This window comes from Mauremys reevesii, linkage group 8, assembly GCF_016161935.1.
Source record: "Mauremys reevesii isolate NIE-2019 linkage group 8, ASM1616193v1, whole genome shotgun sequence".
Taxonomy (NCBI): Eukaryota; Metazoa; Chordata; order Testudines; family Geoemydidae; genus Mauremys; species Mauremys reevesii.
The window spans coordinates 11751180-11771651 of record NC_052630.1 but is presented as its reverse complement, the minus strand read 5'-3'; the positions used below and the strand labels follow the sequence as shown (position 1 = coordinate 11771651).

Genomic DNA, 20472 nt, shown 5'->3' with positions numbered 1-20472 from the left:
TAGGAAGAGGTTTTTATGTTCGTATCTATCAGGAGCAGCAGGCCTGACAGGCACAGGTAACAGGTGATATGTAGAAGTTCAAGACTTTTATTCTCCAGGTGCTCTAGAAACAGAAGTTGACATCAATTTGTTATTAGTTAAAACTTAACAGTGACTTCGAATATCAAGGAAATACGAGTTCTAAGTTCTTTCCTTATCTCTCTTTCCTTCCTTCCATTCTAGGGTAAAAAATAAAATACAAGTAAAGAAAGAATAGTGTATTTCCAAGGGGAAGAGGCTCTTCTACAATTACTGTGCACGTGCTGCATACCCTTGGAGCAGTTAGACCTGTGTTATCTATTCTAAAGAGGACCAGGAAGTTCTCCTCCTGATCTTTGCTCCACTTTGCAGTTGGCACTTCTACCAATGCTTCTCTTAAAAGATTAGTGTAGATTTATGACCACTTAAAGTGAAAATTATTATAGCATTTAATTTTCATCCATTAATCTGGAAATATTGTCTCTGGGGGTTGAATTTGAACTGGCTAAAGATTTTTATAAATATCCTTTTTACTTCTCACAAGTATTCATTTAGATTGAAAAAGAAAATGGAAGTGTCACACTGTTGGCTGCTCTATATCATCCATAACTGCTCTTCTAATGCTTGCTCATTGCATTTGAAATAAGGGGGAAAAATGGTTATGCCCACTCTGGAGGCAAGACTTTCCTTCACTCCTGTAAGATACCAAATGCCGGCGTGTTGGCTTTGATTTTAACTAAAATTTGGAATCCTCCCAGATTTGTTAACTCAGTGGTGGCAAGTACTGTAACAGTACTGTTTCAGTTGGGGAAATCAGTAAGATTTACATTCTTGCTCTTCTCAAGAATATCTTCATTCAGAATCACTTTTACTTTTTCAGTTAAAGAAACCTGCTCTCTTGTAGCTTTGTAATGTCCTGGGATAGCTATTATGAATATAGGGGAACTGGGAAGATACTAATTTCAGTACAGATGGCAAGTTCTGTCTCCAGTTTGATAGTGTTTAACCTCTTGCATCCCCTTGCTTTTGAAATGGTGAGCATGACCTTATTAATAACTGTAAATTGCATTCTACAATAGTGGCTTCCCCCCCGCCCCCAAGAGTAAAGAAAAGGCATGTTTTGGAATATTATACTCTGCAATTGTAATTAAAAATGGACTCTGGCTGGTAAAAGGTAAAAAGTAAAATAAAAAAAATTACAATGAACCTATTTAAAAATTAACCATTACTTGCCAAAAGCACATCAGACCTACTTAGCGGACATCCGTTAATCCAGCAGTTAGCTGTTTCAGGCTTTAATGCACACTGTTTTACACGTTAACGGTTTTGAAGTTCCAGGCCAAGGTTGACCTTTCACATCTGCTCCTTTCACAGTAGGAATCTCCACTTACTGCTTCCTGTCAGAATGGATTAGAGTGACAAAGTGCAGAGCTTGCGCTGGCTGCAATTTAGTTTTTGATCAGAATTATTTCTTTCACAAACAATCACATTTTGCTAAAATGTTACATCTGCTCTGAAAAACCACTGGCAGACCCACAGTTGATCAGTGTGATGTGAGTATAATTTTTCATTTGTCTTACATTTAGAGCTGGTTTACAGCTTTATGAATTTTGGGGACTGCCTCCTCCCCTCCTTCATTTGCCATTTTCTTCCTTTAATTTTTGTTGGGTTGAGATTAAAACTTGCTTACGTCTTGAACTAACATGGAGCTGGCTGAATCTATTGAGGGATTTGTATGAAATTGTTTTAGTAAAGCACAGGTTGTTCAGTTAGGAGCCAGGGTTCTAATTTTGGGTCCTGTCGTGTGAGGTACTGAGTGTGTTCAGGTTGTGGGGGGTTGAGGTTACTCAGCAACTTTTTTTTTCTCCTGGGCATTGTTCGTTGTGGTGCTTCACAAGGAAACATTCTGGCACTGAGATTCTGAGTGGAGAGTAGTTCATTTCATGGACTGGGTGATTTAATCTTGATTGGGATGGTAACAGCAATAGCTATGTAAATGTGAGTTTTGTATTGTTAGAGGAATCTCTATCAGCTGGTAGAAGTGGGCATTTGGAGGCAAAACTTTATTAGCTTTACAATCTTTGGTTACAGTTACACACGGATTGTAAAGTGTCTAATCTAATAAAAGTGTACAGATGTTAATCTTTCTTACAAAGGACCATATTTCATCTCACTTACATTGGATGCATCTTTTTTTTCAATGTTATTTTAAAAAAAAAATCCCTTGCATGGCTACAATCAGTTTTCACCATTCATGGACTGCATCTATTTCAAGGATGTATTGATTTGTGAAAGGTATGTGTGTGTGGTGGTGGATTCTACAAAAGGGAAAGAACAACTGTGGGATTAAAAAAAAACAACCTGGAGTTTCCCCAATATATTGCATTACACATACTGTCTGGCACTTAGTCATAAATTTGGAGGACACCAAAAGTTTTTCAAGATAGCTTAAAATATTGACCATGGGTCGTGTATTTTTATGCAAAATATTGCTAATAAAATTAGTCCACTTTTGTTTTTAATAATCTGTTCTTAATTTGTCACTTTTCTGTTCATTTCTGTATTTCTAGCCCGATTTCACCAGTTGTTCAAAAATCAAGAACAGCAAATGAAATACAATTAAATGTAATTTATACTGATTACATAACTTTTTGCATAAGGAAAATTGGAAATACTATGTAAGAAATACTATGTAACTGTCTAAACAAATCAGGGTTTTTTAAGTCTTATTTTTCTTTTTCTGTCTTCTCGTATTGTCTAGGAAGATGGTCCTTCTCTCCATACTCTTCTTTCAAAGAATGCATCATCACTAGATTTGAAATAAATACATGAAAAACACTTCATACAATTATTCAAATATTACAATTGGGTACAAATTATGAGCTTAACAACCCTGACTCAGGCAAAACTCCCATTGGAGTCGTACAATCTCCTTTCCTGAAGTTTTATAGAAACTTGCCAAAGGCTTGAGAGAGAACTTGTCTCAGTATGGCTGGATACCATGGCCAGAGTGCTTTCAGCCACACACAGTGGGACCAAATGACCTACCTGGTTGTACCTGCAGTTCTCCTTTCTCATCTCCCATCAATTTATAATTTCAGACCTTTTTTCTGCTTTAACATGTTTGAATTATTGACATTGAGATATGCCTGTGCCGCAAAAAAAAAAAAAATCCCTGATGATGATGTGGTTATAGGGCCAACTGCTTCCTCTCTTCATTCATCCTAACAATAGTAATACCTAGCTCTTACATAGTACTTTTCATCAGCAGATCTCAAAGCGCTTCACAATCTTTAATGTATTTATCCTCACAACACTCTTGTGAGTTAGGGAAGTATTATAAAGTGAGGCTTTTTTATTGTTCTTTGATGTCCTCTTAGGATCAGAATTAGGACATGATTTCCCCTTTGTGCTCAGCAGAGACTATATTGGATTTTGAGCTGACATTGCACATGATCTTGGCAACAGACCAAAAGAACCTTGTATCATTGCTACTAATGTCATCAACTGCATATCTGGAATGTGGACTGTCTTTTCATGTTCAGAGTGAAATCCTCTGTGTTCTTTGGGAAGTGAAAGAAATAGTTGGAAAACCAGCAGAATTTTGTTCTTTGTTCCTGATTTTTTTTTTCTGATACAACATAATTAGAAAACTAGTGAATTTCCCTTGCATTTCTCCATTTGTTTTGGCCTGGCCTACGCCAAAAATTATATTGGTTTCTGCTGACATAGCTAACTTCATCTGGGTAGGTGATGTTTGTATGCCCCTTCTGTCTGTGTAGGCTGTGTCTATTAACTACCAGTGTAATGTCTGTAGTATGGATATACCATTGGGCACCAATTCCGGAGAGCATTCCTATTCAAGAAAGCTCTTAAGCATGTGTTGTAAGTCCAATTGAAGTCAATGGGATTTGTATTTAAAGTTGGGTCCTTTCTTAAATTGGGCTTTTACAAAGTGCTTATATAGCCATATGTTTTGGTATAGTAATATATGCTCAAACATTTCTAACATCTGAATGGCAGAACATTGTAAAGTATAAAAGATCAGGGTGAGTAAAGTGAGTTAACGGAGCATTCAGGTGTATACATTCAAAAGATCTGAACAGGGCCCAAAGTGCATTTTATTACTAGTTTGCATAGTGTTTTGTTTGAGGGTTTTATTACAGTACATCAAGTGTTTTTATTTGCTAGACCAAGCATTTATTTTAACAAGTCAAATTATCATTGTCCTTTCAGTTGCACAGCAAAGAGAGTTTATTATTTTAAGTAACTGATTGCTTTAACAGGTGCTCAGTTAATGAGGGTTTCGCTGTATTATTTAATTGTTTTGGTTGGGTGCACACTGCCTGTTCAGTAAATAAAAAAGAAGCCCAGTTTCTTTAAGTAGACATTTCATTTAGTGTAAACCTCTTGGTGAAAACTTTGTTTTTCATTTTTGAGCACAACACACATTAAACCAATATGCTTGGGAAGAGGAAGGTGGAAGTTAGCTGCCTATTCTGGTTGGTAAGTGAGATTTTAATTGAGACGTGGTGCTTCTTGATGATTTTTTCTCTACTGAGCAACTGACATAAAATATCAGTAACAACGAAAAATGCAGCTTGGTACAAATTTTCTATGAATCTCGGTAATATTTTAAAATCTGACATGACTTCATTTTTGAAGAAATAATATTATAGTTACAAGGTAGCTCTTGCCCTAAGCGTTAAATGCAAAATGGAGAAATCCTACCTATTCCAAATGTTTCTGAGTGAAATTATACATAACAAATAATGCCTTTTGGAGTGCTTTGTAAGCTTACAGGCTTTTAGCATACTGAACTTTGTTTCCCATACTGGTAGTATGGAATTTAATTAACAATAAGTCAGTAAAGTATTATTAAGTCACAATTTTTTCCTTCCTTTTCCTTTTCCTTTTCCTTCTTTGGACAGTGCAAAGTGCACAGTGAATTGCAATATACAGTATTACCTAGACACCAGATTTGTGATACAAAGCTGAAATTAATTTTCAGGGATTTTGTCTAGGGTCACTAGTAAAAGCCAGCAAGGTAGAGATTGTAAGGTTTGCCATTACATTTGCCTATTCAAAAAGAATCGTATTAATTAGTACGAGATTGTTGCAACAGACTTCAAAGTAGATGGCACAATAAAGGAGATTTTCATTGCTGCAAGCTAGTGCGAGTTAGTTGCTCCATGTCAAGCTGTGATTTTGTAACTCCAATCTTCTCAGGTTAGGAATCATACTTACTTTACACTAGTCTTTATGGGCAAAGATAATTATATATTTGCCTGTGTAAGCAAACTGATACACTTTGTAATAAAGCGTATCAGACCATTTAGTTGTCAGGGCCAGCATGGCTTGTGAAGCAGAGCACTTTCCAATGGAGCATGAAAAGCTTTGAAATTTTTCAGCAACAGCAGAAAGTAGTTTTTGTTGCCACTCTAAAACAATTGTTTGTCTTCAATCCAAGTTTATAAAAATTTGGTTGTAAAGTCTTTTAATTGAATCACAGTGAATAGGGCCTGCACATGATTTCCTGTTGCATTTTGTCACCGTTGCAGTGTAAAATGGGAAGAGGATAAGATGATCTCCAAATAACATTGTGGTTGTTTTGGGAGGCTAAGGATGAGGAAAAGGGTGATAGACCTGATACCCTGCTTCCCTTTAGGAGACTATCCGTAACATCAGTTGCAAGAAAAAAATATTCATAGGGCCAAATGCAGCAGTGATGCAAATCAGAGTGTAGGTTGGTCAGAAAAGCCGAATGTGTGGCTAGCAATAAGTAGTGCAAATTGCACATATTTGAATTTCAGGGAGTGTGCAAAAATGAGTGTAACATACACCCTGAGGAAATAACAGGAAAGGAGTGTAAGAAGCAGAACTACTAAGAGAAGGGCTTAAGGGAGAGAGTCTATTTTATCTGCACCCTTCTTTTAATGCTTTTTCTTCAACAATCCCCCATGCCTCCTTGGCACAAAAATGGTACCCATTTGCACACCCACTGAATGCCAAATAGAGGCAAATTACACTTGCACCTGTTTTCTGACAGACGTATACCACAGTTTAGAGCACTGCTGAACTTGGCAGATAATGTCTTGGACTCTGATTTATTTTGTAGAATTGTATCTTTCGTAACATCAAAAATATGTAGCTTCTAACACTGCACCTGGTCCAGATTGTACAGAATGAACCTAATCTTTTTTCGCTGTGATTTTTTTTTTTTTCCTGAGAACAGAATTCTTGGGATTGCCTTCGGTCTCCTGCAGTTCTGGACATTATACTGGTACCTGTGTGTGAAAAGTTCCCAGTGTAAGAAAGGCCATGCCTCCTAGCTGCAGTTCTGTTTCACAGCATTTTTTCTTCATGTTTTTAAAATGAGTAAATCATATGACAATAAACAGAAATACCCTCAGTGAAGAGAGAAGGGGAAACTGTTGTTTATCTGGTCAGGTGGTTTAGATTAGCAGTGATGCTGGTCTGTATTATGTTACTTTAAATCATAGTGTCCCAACAGGATATAAATTATGAAGATTGTTACAGTATGTTTCATCCAGTGTAAGATCAACAAATTGGAATAATTTTTTTTATAGGAAAATCACAGTGCTTTGGCAGGGTTATTGTTAAAGAATTTAATTTAACTTCAGATTTGCTCACATTATTTCTTAATATATAAAACACTATTTGCATGATGTATGAAGTATAAACATTTGTAGAATCAAAGGCAAGAATGCCTTTTCCAAGATTACATAGAGTGGCAAACTACTTAGAATAGATCAGTGTTTGTGCTTTTGCTGTCAAAATGTTTGATATAGAGCTGGCTAGCTAGTTTCTTCACCGACATAATTGTAAACAAGTGTTGCAAGCCAGAGACGGCCTCCCTTGTGGAAAAATGTGTAAAGGTTTTCAGATATTTTGAAAGCTTTAACATATAACTTGGGTATAGAATTTACAGCTCTAATATTGATATATAATTTTATTTTAGGGAGCAAAACAAACAGGCTTCAGTTTTGCATAAATGGGATGTGATGATCAAGGATGGAAAACTTCAGCAGCCAGTCCTCATTTAATTTCTAATATGATATTCTAAATTAGGAAGAGTATAGACCAGTAACCGAGGTTAATATTGTATTGATATTTTTACAAAGTCCATATTTTTTTTAGATGTTCCAATAAAAATTCCATGTCCATGCATGCCTACATGTCGTTAGTATTGTACTAAAGTGCTGAGCAGCACCCGTGAGACAAGAAGAATTCAAGGTGCTCAGTATACTGCACGTTCAGGCCCTTTAGGTGTCCATAGCTTTCACTAAACCTAAATGATCAGGTAGTGTTGGCAGTAGAAAAACATAAGTTCACCTTGTTTGCTAGGAAGTGCTGATGTTCTGGCCCCAGTGGTCTATGCATTAGGCACCTCCAATATGTATTAGTATAACTCCTTGGGCCTGAACATGAAAGCAATGCAGAGGCTCCAGCTTGTGTTGAATGTGGTAGCCTGCCTCCATGATGGGCTGGTTGCTGTGCATCCATCATCCTTGCACTATGGTCCGTCCACTGGCTCCAGTCTGTTTCTGTTGCCAGTTCAAAGACATAGTCCTGATTGTCAAATAGGTCAGGGTATCAGCAACTGCTTCTCTATCCATAGGGTGACTAGATGTCCCGATTTTGGGGTCTTTCTCACACATAGGCACCTATTACCCCCCACCTCCTGTCCTGATTTTTGACACTTGCTATCTGGTCAGCCTATCTATCCAGGACGCCTCAAGGCAGCAGCCTTTTCTAGAGCAGTGCAGCCCACAAAGTGCAGGAGGTGTTTGAGAGGTGGAGATAAAGTTCTCTGGGTCAAGGAAGTTCAGTTGTGGAACTTGCTCCCAGAAGGAGTCAGACTATGCCAGAGTGCGATTATATTTAGGGCATGCTTTAGCTGCCTCCTTTTCTGAGCGAGCTTTCCCACCATTCTTGCAATGATATTAAAAACCATTTTTTATGTGATGATTAATGTAAAAGCCAGCCAGAGACAAGGAAAGGCAGTTCCATGAAGACAGCTGCTTAGTGCCTCGTAGCTCTGATTTACGTAGGTATTACGGTGATGGACACAATAGAGAATCTTTAGATGGATAAATAGATAAAGATTTGATAACAAACACTTCACCAAATGTCTCTTCCTTCCCTGTTTTAACGTTGGTCGAATTTTTAGGTTTTTAAAAACTGATTTAACTTTTTAAAAAAATACCATAACCATGTAACAAGATGTCTCTGTTTTAACAAGGAAAAATCTTCCCTAAATGTAGCCAATAGAATTTAAAAAAATGCAGATTTCACTTGGAGCACAACAGAAAATGTAATGAAACTAACTTAAACAAAACCCAGTGACGGACTATAAACAAAGGTATTGTACAGCATACCTTTAATTTAGCTCAACATTAAGCAACTTCTTTTCTCTGCCTGCTGACCCATAAATAAAAGTTAGCTAGTTACAGGAATTAGTGAAGTAGGTTGCATGCATGGAAGTTTCACAATTTGGAGCTGAGGCCTAATGATGTGTAAGTCTCTTTATTGTTATGTAACAGGGAGTTAAACTGCATGAAGAACAAAGAGGACAAATGCAACGCATCGTGTAATGGTACGAAGTGAAAGCAAACATGCTAAGCACTGTATATTGTAAGATATAAATGCATTATTATGACTAGTATTATCCATTACGTACGTGTATCCTATTAATAAAGGATACAAAATGTTTTTATTAAATAGTAATGCTGCAAAGACAGGTAGCCCTACACCATATAAGGTCAAGGTTAATACTGCCCTCAGCATTATAATGACAGATTGGAAATAAAAACCTTAATGTATTTGTGATTAGCATATGTTTCTCTTGGCTGAAAGATTTAGGAGGCCCAGGGACCCCCAAGTTCATAACCTTTGCATTTAAAAACAAATAAATAAAATGCTTGTTAAATTGCTAGGTCTCAAAGCTATTTTTCTTGAGGAGCCCCATCTTTTGAGTAAAGAATTGCCTGAATGCTGTGTTCCGGTGATACATTATGGTACTCTATCACTGGGAACTCACCAGGCGGTGATATATTAGCACAACACATCAGCCTGCATTGCTTTGATGTATTAATCATCAGGATAATGTTGGCAAGCATTGTGCAAATGCTGTATGTTTAAAAAGTGTTAAGATGAATTGAGTCCTTGCTTAAGACATGTGAAAAGAAGAAGAATAGCAGATTAGCAGAGGGACTCTGCAAGCCTCCCAAAGCTGTTAAATACTCTATAGTGCAAAGAGGTAGATGGAATTTCATCTTTCCATTCACTCCTGAAAGCAAAGCACATAGCACAGTTTTTACCTTTTTCAGGAAAAGCAAGTTGCATTAAGCCATATTTTGTGATAGCATGTTCTGTCATTTTAAAAGTACAGTTGGGCCGTCCCAGGGCACAGCTTGAGCAAGAGGTACCAGCTGAGCTTGCTTAAAATACTTTCTCAATATGATTTCTTCTTTCAGGAGTGATTTAGCAAGGAAATATTTTCCCAAAACAGGCATGTCAAAGCTGGGAGCATCTAGAAAATGAATCTCTGTCTTAGAAATTGCAGCTGAGCTACTGCTGCAACTTCAGTAGTTTTTTAGTTATTCCTTTCATGACTTGTAGAAGAGAGAAATGGAAAAGACCCATTGGATCATCCAGTCCATCTCCTTGCGAGAGCAGGATTGTTTCATACAGTAAAATTTCTAGTGGTGTTTCCACTCTAATTTAAGTGTTGCTTCCAATGTTTTTCCCTGGGGAAATTTTTTCACAGGTTAAGAAATGTGTAGAAACCTATATTTCTAAACTTTATTTTAGTAAAACATTATCTAAATATAACTAAAATTACACAGTAAAAAATCTATATAAGGTATTCCTGTGGCTCCTCTTACCGCAGTACCAGAGTACCTCACAATTTTTAATGTATTTATCTTCATAACACCCCTTGTGAGGTAGGGAAGTACTATTTTATCTCCATCTTATGGATGGGGAACCAAGGCACAGAAAGACTGTTGATCTTATCTGGTATGGTATTTCCTTTATTCGAAATAGCTGCTTTTAAAACTTGATGCACAGATTTTAGAAAATGCTGCTGAGGTTCTGTGTTGTGGATGATATATATATATATATTCAAATTAAGATCTTAAAATGATGTCATCAGTGGTTATAGCTGCCACAAACAATCTGCTAAGGTCAAGGCCATGTAGGGACTTATCAGCATAAATAAAACACTTATTCACCTAGCAACAAGAAATGTTTTCGCTGTCTGGTAAACTGTACCCACCAATGCCAAGTGACTATATTGTCATGTGATTCGTGCTTGACAATGATCTTGCACTGCAGACTGCTTAATAATTTTCATTATTTTTAATTAAAGTTGAAGAAGTGCAGACTCCAGCTCAAAATAAGGTTGGTTATGTTGCCGGAATCAGGTAATTACTTTAATTGATCACAAGATAGTTTCCTTGATCACCAATTAGACCAAATTACAGATCATGTTTCAAGACGTGAAGACATGTCCAAACTGATTGTGTAATAGTGTTTTCATATCTAATCAAACCTAAATATCTTTTCCTCCACAGCCAATTGTATTTTGTAAAAGGAAGGTTATGGGCCTACAAACATAAAGGTGATCCATAAACAATAGAGTTCTAATTTATGTAATTAGAAAAGGATGTATTTAGGGGCTTAATGGAGATTGCACTGGTGAAATTACTCAGCAGAGCTGCTGCTCGTTTTCTTAATGGGAGATATGTGCTCTTTTGTGCATAGTTAAAATAGGCTATAATCAAAATAGAAAAATTGTTTATTTTAGTAACGCAGAGAAGATTGCTTTGGGTAAAGCAGGGTAATATGTGTATGTATGTACATACCCCTATGTGTATATAATTGCACATACACATGATGTATGTATAAAATCATGGTTATGGGATCCTTTTAGCTCTGAAACATCCAAAAGCCTCTGCTGTGGTAGTTATGTCCCACTGGAACGCTCATACTACCTGTTCCCAGGATTGAGCTCATAGGAAAGGACAACGGGACATTCTCCACTGAGGGCCCAGGGCTTAGGAATTCATTCCCTCTTGTAGTTGATGAAAACCTGAGTTTGGCTACCTTCAGGATGAAGTGTAACTTTAAGATAACTTTCCATTTTTAGCTGTGGTGATGATGGGGGACATCAAGGTCGGCTAACTGGTGATTTCTGGTCAAGTCGGTTGGGGGGGAAGGCACAGGGAATGGTTTGGTAAAGTTTAATGGTCATGATATTTGGTCACCAATTAATTTGTTCTTTAATGTTTTTTCCATTTGAACTTAAGAGTGAGTGGTGATGGTTATGCAATAAAATAAAAATATCCATGGAAAAATATATGTATGTACTCATGTGCGCGCACACACGTGTGTATGTCGGTACATAGATATTGATACTGGCAGTGCATATATGGATTTGGTCAGATTTTTCATGAATTCCCTCCAGTTTTCCCTGCACTGCCTGACGATAAAAAGGCAGTCTAATTTCAGATGCCTTTCTGACTGCAGCAGTGGCTTTTAAACTATCCTTTGGAGGCAATTCTAGGGATAATTTGGTATGGTCTTGTAAATAAAGATGTTAAGGCTGTGGGTATTTAAAAAAAATCTTTAAATAAAATATAAATCTTAGAATTTTGAATAAAGCTGTATATTCCCTAATGTCTAGTGCTGAGTTTACTACTTTATGCTTTGAAGCATCTTGTTGCAATGCTTGAAATTTTTGAAATGTAATTGTTCACTCAAAGTAAAATTAAACCAAACTAGAGCTTCAAGGGAAGTTAGTGTTCCCAATTTTTTCGAATGTTCTTGGGTCAAAGAAAAAAGCTTTTTAATTGCTGACAGTTTGGTGGTTTCCAAATGACAAACCTCATTGGAATAATTTGCTCTGATTGTAACGTTTGCATTCATCTGACTGGCAAAGTGACTTACAAAGTCATACTTCATCCAGGCACTGATTCCTTTTCTTAAAGTGTTTGTAATTTGTGAGAGAAAAAAAAGACTGAAACTATTATCAACCATTATGTTATTTATTGACCACATGTTTGTTTGAAATGGCCATTGCTTGATGGACCATATACAGGCTAGTCTATAAATTAGTGCTTAAAATGATCTAAACAGGTAGGTCTATGTCAAGATACTAACTTATGGCAAGTATTTTAATATGAACCAGATTATGTACGTGGATACGGGGTTTTTTTGCTTTGCAGTTTTAATTTAGGCCCTGATCCTCCTGGATGGACTCCTACATCTGTGCAGAGCCCATTGACTTCCCTTGGTCTCTGGGCAGGCATAGGGGCCTACCTACATGGGTCCTATTGCAGAGTGAGTCCTTGATTTGCATGGAATTTTTTTTTTTTAATGCAGAGATTTTCTGCAAATATTTTTGGCAAGGGCCTCTCACAACATTTTCTCCTTGAGCCTGTAATTAAATCCTGGATCACGGGGGAGTGTGAAGAGAAGAGGGTGTGGGGGACTGGGAAGTCTGTATTCTCTCATTTAAACCAAAACATTTTCTCATAAAGGAGAGAAGTGACCTCATGTGGCCAACCTCCCTCCGCCCCCCTCCAAAACAAAACAAAAATGCTTACATTCAGGGAAATGAACTCTGTTCCTGGAAAATACACTGTGTATATCAGAGGTGGGCAGACTATGGCCTGCGGGACTGTCCTGCCTGCCCTCCACGTTCTTGGCCGGGAGGCTAGCCCTGGCCCCTCCCCCACTGTCCTCCCTCCCCCGCAGCCTCAGCTCGCTTGCTCCGCTGCCGGCGCAATGCTCTGGGCGGCAGGGCTGTGAGCTCCTGGGGCAGCGCAGCTGCAGAGCCCCTCCTGACCCGGTCTCTGTGCTGTGTGGTGGCGGCATGGCTGTAGCACTGCCAGCCACTGGCGCGCCAGGCAGTGCAGTAAGGGGGCAGGGAGCAGGGGGGGTTGGATAGAGGGCAGGAGAGTTCGGGGTGGTGGTCAGGGGGCGGGGGTGTGGATAGGGGTTGGGGGAATGGGGTTGAATGGGGGCAGGGGTTCTGGGGGGGCAGTCAGGAAGGAGAGGGGGTTGGATGGGGCGGCAGGGGCAGTCAGGGGCAGGGGTTCTGGGGGAAGTCAGGGGACAGGGAGTGGGGGTGTGTGGATGGGGCAGGGGTCCCAGGAGGGCCATCAAGAAACAGCGGGGGTTGGATGGGGCAGGAGTCCTGGGGGGGGGGGCAGATCAGAGGTGGGGGCCAGGCCACGACCCCCTCCCCTAACCGGCCCTCCATACAATTTACTAAACCCATTGAGGCCCTCAGGCCAAAAAGTTCGCCCGCCCCGGTGTATATTGATAGTATAGCAGAGTGTTTAACTTGGAGGAAAGGTGGGGTGAAGATCTAGGGGCATAGGGGTATCTCCCTTGGGTGAATATTTAAAAATATCTGATACCTGTTGCACACCGTAGGCAAAATAATTGTTCTTCATCAGTATCTTTGGATAAGTCATTTTGGACAGAATGATCGACCAGTATCCAAAGAGGGAGAGAACTCTATCAGCAGCAGGAAAATTACCACAATCCCTTTAGGTCGGTAGTAAATTTTTAACAAGGGGACCATGACTTGGAGCAGTATCCCACTGAGCAGAGGGGGTTGTAACCCATTGCAGGAAGAAGCCAGCTAATCAGAAAGCCATGAACTCTGGGAGTTAGGGTGACCCAGATAGTGTGAAAAATCAGGTTGGGGGTGGGGGCTAATAGGGGCCCAAATAACACCCCCCTCCCTGCAAATATCGGGACTGTCCCTATAAAATCGGGACATCTGATCACCCTACTGGGAGTTCATCCCTGGAACATGTGCTGCAGAATGCTGCTTTAGTAAGGGAACGGTGAAGATAGAATGGGGAGTAATCCAGGGAAGGTGGAATGCTCCAAAAGGTGACGTACTCAGAGTACTCAAAGGGGTAGGGAACAAAACAAATTATCTTTAGGTCCCAGTACACAAGGGCCATCCCTGTCATTACACATCACTGGGCTTTTGGAATATATCCTTGTAGATCCATAACACTAACCTTAACGCACGTTCCTAACATGAAATATTTCTCTGTATTCTTTTTATCCTAGGCTTTTGGATTTATGACACGAGTTGCTCTGCAAGCAGAAAAGATGAATCATCATCCCGAATGGTTTAATGTGTACAACAAGGTAATACACTGAATAACTTTTTAGGTACTTTTATGAACAATTTACTAGACCAGATCAGCGTATAGAACATCCATTTCTGTCACTCCTTTTCACATTAGGAAGCTTCTATACATCAAAAGAGGTAGTGACTTTATCTATCTCCTTTGTGGATTTTAAAAGAATATTTGCAAAGAAGATCCAGTCCTACTGATGGGCAGAATAAATTAGCGTTTTGTTCTTTTTTGTGTGTGTGTGTTTCTTTTATCTTAGACTGGGCTGATTTTCTTCCTGTTGTCATCATGGTAATGTGCTTAACATTTGACACACTGTGAAAGTGTTTAAACCTCAAATTGTTCCTACTTTTTAAACTTGTATATTAAATAGTGAAGAGATTGTCTAGTCAGTGGTTAAAGAGGCAGGAATCCATAGTTCTTCTCTCAGATTTCTCACCACAGGCTGTGTGGCTTGGACACATTATATAACCTCTTCGACCAAGATTTCCTAAAATCTAAGCCTAAAGTTAGGCTCCTAAATCCATGTTTAGGCCATCTAAATAAACGCTCTGATTTTTTCAAAGCTACTAAACACTCATCAGCTCCTTTTGATGCCTGTGGAAGTTAGTGGGAGTTCAGAACTTTGGAAGATCAGGCCACTTGTTACAGTGCCGAAACAGAAGCCTGGAAAGCTAACTTAGGCCTGATCTACACTGGGGGCAGGGGGATCGATCTAAGTTACGCAACTTCAGCTATGTGAATAATGTATCTGAAGTCGACGTACTTAGATCTACTTACTGCAGTGTCTTCACTGACGCTCTCCCGTCGACTCCTGACTGCGCCTCTCGCCCTGCTGGAGTACCGGAGTCGATGGGAGAGTGCTCGGCGGTCAATTTATTGCATCTAGACTAGACGCGATAAATCGACACCTGCTGGATTGATCGCTGCCCGTTGATCCAGTGCGTAATGTAGACAAGCCCTTAGACTCATATCTTGAAAATCTTGACTCTGGTGTCTCAGTGTAGTTGCCTGTAAAGTCAGTTATAAAATAAAATGTATTTAATTCGTAGTGGTTTCATGAGAGCAAATATTAGTCAGGTGCATTGAGACCTTCCAATAAAAGGCACTACTTCAAGAGCCAAATTTATTACTATCATTTTATTTTCTAATAGTTCTCATTTTATTCTATTAACTATTTTTTTCTTTAGTCACTGATAAATATATACCATGCGTATCTAAAACAAAACAAGGGACAAAGCAGAATGATGATGCATACACATAAAGCAGTGGTTTTTTTCTGACTGGCACAAAGTGCCATGTGTATTTTTTTTTAAATGGGATTAATTGGCACTGAAATGGTCTAATTCTTTTTTAAACAATAAGGCAAAATTAAATACATTCTAACTATCTCATTTAAAGAGAGACATTAAGTGATGTTGGACAAAGTGCTTATCTTACACTCTGGAAGAGTGTCTTGACTTCCCAGGGTGTTTAGATTTTCTTTTTTGCAAATCCCTGCTACACAGGAACAACTAACAATGTAGCACATGACTTTTCTTCTGGGTAAGTCTAAACAAACTCATGCAGGCAGCCTGTATCATAGCAACACGTACACCAGTCTGTTTATTTTTTCCTTTCAAAACTAATCTGCAAAGAGCTCACCAGTTTCTTCACCTTTAAGATCCTGATTTTTATGCTCCAGTCACTTAATTTGGTGTTTGCAACTTGGTCAATGACCTGAATTCTTCATGAAACCAATATGTGGAATTTAAATGTAAAGAATGAGTAATTTAATCGGATGCTGCCTCTTGGATGAAACCCAAGAACATGAAGCCTAAATTACTTTTTTACTCTGTGAAGTGCTTCTTTGGTTAGTCTCCAGATTCTGCTGAGCCTGCTCACCTTGCAGCTGACTCATATGATGCCTTACAATTTGAAAAAATAGTAAGATTCCAACTCTTAGTCTGCAGGCAGGATTTTTTTAAACCAATTCATTAAAGATCACTCTCCCCACAAAAAATTTCAAATTGAATTCTGATCAGTCTTCACTGAAAGCTTGGAATGTAAATTGTAATCCACTTCCTTTCCTTTTGCTTACAGGTTCAGATAACTCTTATTTCCCATGACTGTGGAGGACTGACCAAAAGAGATGTGAAGCTGGCTCAATTTATTGACAAGGCGGCTGCTTCTGTGTAATAACTGAATGTTGAAAATAGCATTGCCTTCGGACTGCTTTATATCTGAACCTTATCATTCATTCAGTGAAGGGTTCTACATTCTAAATTGCTGCTGCCCCTTGTAGTGTAAAATGATTTGTAATAAGACTAGTTTAGCAGCAGCATTTTAAAAAAACCAACCAACCAAACTCATCAACCTTAGTCTGAGAAAACTGCCAAATCCTTATACTTATCATTACTGGTCACACGTACAATACATCAGACAAAGCAACAAAAGTAATTTTGAACAATCCTTCCTTAGAAATTAAAATAGACTTTTCACATTAAAAACTCAAACCAGAAATGTGATTCACCATTATTCCACAATGGATAAAAGCCAGAATGACTGCTGGAAGCCTTCCAGTGAGATAAGGATTCTCCAAGCCCCTAGCCTAGTAACCCTGCAGGGAGTAATAGCACTGGGGTATTGCCAAGTGAGCGTGCCTTGTTCTTTATCCCAGCCAGCAGGACATTTGGTAGCTTTCTTTTTCTCTGTACTCTTGTATGCAGACACCAATCATGGTGAGGTGCTTTTCAGACCTGTCACCTTCCCAATAGTAGGATATTGAGGGCTTGATCCTGCAAGCTGCTGAGTACCCTGGCCTTTATCTGTCAAAGCACTCAAGGACATATTGAACTTTAAGCACATGAATAGACCTGCTGAAGTCACTGGAAATACTCATGTACTTGGGTGAAGTGCTTAAATATTTTGATGGATTGGGGCCAGAGAACTCAATATCAAATCCTTATTTTGTAATAGCACTCTCATATTTTATTAAAGCCCATCTATAGGAAAGGGGAGTGTGGACTAAGCCAGGTTTCCATCACTCCAATAAGTGCTGCCAGCAGTAAAGGAAGCAATGTTAGCAGGGTTCTCTTGATAAGGTGGGCAGGGCTAATCTAAAGTTAGGGTGAACCATTTTCTTATAGTTAAAATAATTTGTTTGTAAATCTTGTTCTAAGAGCTACAGATCCTACCAGCTAGGTTGAAAATCCATTTCTCACAACATCCCAAGGTTATAAAGTCTCTGGCCTTTATTCTCACTCAGACAAAATTCCCACTGATAGCAGTTGGAGTTCTGCTCATGTAAGTATGACAAGAACAGGCCCCTCTCTGCAGTACTAAGTATACTCAACATGCACAATCAAGCCTTTCTAATAATTATGTTGCTGCTTAACGACTGGGTTGATTGGCACATTATAAATGCCTAGATACATAGATAGAATGACACCAGAGGCACAATTAGTAACTACTAAGAAACTAGATCTATATTGATTCATGTAATTGTCAAAGCCTTTTTGTGCATATTAGATTTGCGCTCTCCCAATACTTTCTGGATGTAGTGCAGTAGCTGCCATCCAAAATATTCTCATCAATAAATTTGTAAAATATGAAGCACAAAATAATTAACATATGCCGTATCATGCACTTATAGACAGCAGTTGTTGATAAGATTTTTGAACCGAGAAGGTTTTTAAGTTAGCATCCATAGGCTATCAAGTTAAAACTAAAGAGAACCATATAGGTTTTATGCTCTCAAATGCCCATCCCTTAAAATATTTTTGTATTTGTATGAAATTAAGGATTTCTTTGACATGATTTTAAAGTGATCACTGCTGCAGGGAATTACTTGAAAAAATAACTGTTGTCTTTTGTTACCCATGGATAAATAAATCTGGTCCTGAAGGTTTGACAAAGCCTCTCTAATAAGCCCTGAAAACTATTTTTGTTTTTTAGAAATGAGATATTATGGGAAAGCTTTGGATAAGAACAATAAAATCTAATTCCTCCTCTGTAATTTTGTTCCTGTATAATTATTATATACATGCACATATGTGACAAAGCTGTTTTGGCATTAGCATAACTTATATCTAGTTACTGGGAAGTCTTGGGTTTAAAATATTAATATTTATTTACATTCTCTTAGAAAAAAATCCCCACAAATTCATTTAGAGCTCAGAGCAGTATTCTTTTGTGACGCCCGGCTGTACAGTGTTGTTATTTTTTAGGTCTGCTGCATGGTGATGGAGACTGAGTGAAATAAATAGAAAAGGTGAGCAGCGCATTACTTCGGCATAGCTTTTTGGGATAACATTTGTTTAGCTTCTGCCTCCTGCTCCCCTCCTGGTTATTGCAGAGAGCAATGAGGTGCTCTCCGTGAGTATTGCTGTATAAACTTTGTTATCTTGTAATGAAAATAGTAGTGAAAAACTGCTCATGTCTGATCAAAGACTGTTGACTTCAGAGACAGAATCTAAGGGGAAAATCCTGGCTCCTTTGAAATCCGTGGGAGTTTTGCCATTGGCTTCAATGGGGCCAGGATTTCACCTTAGCCTCAGAGGCAATTTCCTTTCCTCCTGTTCCTCTTCAATTTTTTTGCTAAACTGCTATTGGCTGCTTCTCTCTCCTGCACTCCATGATACCTGCAGCTCCTCAGCACAAAAAGCAATGATGTTCTCCTGGGCTTTGGTTTGCCTTGCAGACACCAGCTCCTTCTTTCATTACCAAAGTCCGGTTTTTAGGTTTTTGACAGAATTCTTAGCATTTTTGAATTGCATCCAAACTGAGAACCTTCATCACACCTCCCTCTCCCTCCCCGCCCCACAATCCTTAGCTTTTGTAATAACCTAGCTGCTTTCTGTGAAGCAAGTGGCAATGGAATCTTGGCATTCTACTAACTATGCTGAAAAACCTCTGGCTTCCCTTTCTGTATCTGGGAAAGATTAAGGAAACATAAATCAGCCATCTAGCTCGAGTTTGCAGTTTGTGCGTGTATCTGTCTCTCTCAAAATACGTTCCTGTATATGAGTATATACACTCTTGTTATACATTGAGAGAATGTGTAGAGGTATTGAGAAGTTGGGAGAATAATCGCTTCACTCAATATTGACCCCTTGGTTGGAGATTAGCGACTGTAACAGTGTATAGCAACTTTAACCGAGGAAGTGAACGGTGCCATGTCCAGTTGAAACTTTATAGGAAATCTATATAGGAAGAATTTAATTACAGGTATTGCGTTTTAGTCAGGACATTTGGGCTAATGCTCCTCTTGTGAAAAGTACCAGTGGGTCTTGGATAACCAAAAGTGGCCAGAACTTCAGTTTTTAGTCTTGTCTGAAAAACAGAACCTCTAGAGTCATAATGCTCCATTACATCAGGCTGGTATATTAGGTTAAAACTCCCTATTGAATCACAAATACCACTTCTGCGGTGTCCTAATTTTTTTCTGGTAGCTTTCACTTTCTAGTACTGATGGGTGCCTGCTCTGCTTAGCCTTCAGAATAACAGCTCACTGCAGCATGGTGCCCCTTTCTCTTACACTGGCAATGTTTCCCTGCTCGTTGCAACCACTAGGTTATATTTCATTGGAATGTTTTTGTTTCCAGGTTGATTGTGGTGCTGATGAGTGTTTGGATTATCTGTCATTAAACAACTGTTTTCTTTGAACGTAATTTCTCTGCAACTGGATTAATCTAGACCTGTTCCCAGTTGCCAATAGGATCTCTAGTTTCACAGGGAAGTCTGAAACAAGTTCAGTAAATTCCCCAAAAAGCAGGAGTCCTCAGTGGGACTGTTCAGCAAACCATGCAAACACCATGTTGGGTACTGGGTCTTGGTGAGGTAATTAAAGTAGTGATTATAATCACAGGCAGGACTGCTGGCTTCTGCTATCACAGTGCAACCCTGATGCTATCCCGTACAGTGCTAATATCACCAAGGTCACCAAATGTTCCCCATTTCCCACTGGCCTGTGTGTTTGCTCCCACTTTGAGCCGTCATCTGATTATAATCAAAGAGAACTGGCAGAGATAAAGACATTCTCCTCATCACAGAATATGTATGAAAAGAAGTAACCTTTTCCTAAAAAATTCCTGTGGAATACCAGAGGCAAAATAGAACAAAAAAATTCAAGAAAGCCTTACAAATGTAAGTAGATGTAAGTGAAAGGACACAATCATTGTCCTTTACTAGATGAAGCAGGAAGATTGGAAGTAAACCCATTCACCATTGAAGCATGTCCATCTGTCTATAAAAAAACAAACTTTTCCTAATCCTTCTT

The 20472-nt window shown here is 38.8% G+C and overlaps 2 protein-coding genes and 1 long non-coding RNA gene across 6 annotated transcripts in view; 2 read left to right on the top strand and 1 right to left on the bottom strand.

Annotated features, from left to right (window-relative positions):
- The window catches only part of PCBD2 (pterin-4 alpha-carbinolamine dehydratase 2), a 33749-nt gene extending 15539 nt beyond the window's left edge, over positions 1 to 18210 (top strand). Inside the window, exons 3-6 of one of the 4 annotated variants that reach the window (XM_039485362.1) lie at positions 8586 to 8638; positions 10415 to 10446; positions 14143 to 14223; positions 16296 to 18210. In XM_039485362.1, coding sequence (XP_039341296.1) covers positions 8586 to 8638; positions 10415 to 10446; positions 14143 to 14223; positions 16296 to 16391 — 262 coding nt within the window. In that variant the 3' untranslated portion in view covers positions 16392 to 18210. Of the gene's footprint in view, positions 1 to 8585; positions 8639 to 10414; positions 10447 to 12947; positions 12965 to 13326; positions 13609 to 14142; positions 14224 to 16295 lie in introns of those variants that run through there. The other 3 variants (XM_039485364.1, XM_039485363.1, XM_039485360.1) reach the window with 3 other exon arrangements.
- Positions 2732 to 20472, bottom strand: part of LOC120370522 — a 20041-nt gene continuing 2300 nt past the window's right edge. The window contains exon 3 of the long non-coding RNA XR_005583780.1: positions 2732 to 2827. This is a non-coding gene — a long non-coding RNA (uncharacterized LOC120370522). The remainder of the gene's footprint in view (positions 2828 to 20472) is intronic.
- CATSPER3 (cation channel sperm associated 3) overlaps positions 18451 to 20472 on the top strand; it is a 26551-nt gene continuing 24529 nt past the window's right edge. The window contains exon 1 of the mRNA XM_039485359.1: positions 18451 to 18465. The gene's annotated coding sequence lies outside the window, so the exon portion shown is untranslated. The remainder of the gene's footprint in view (positions 18466 to 20472) is intronic.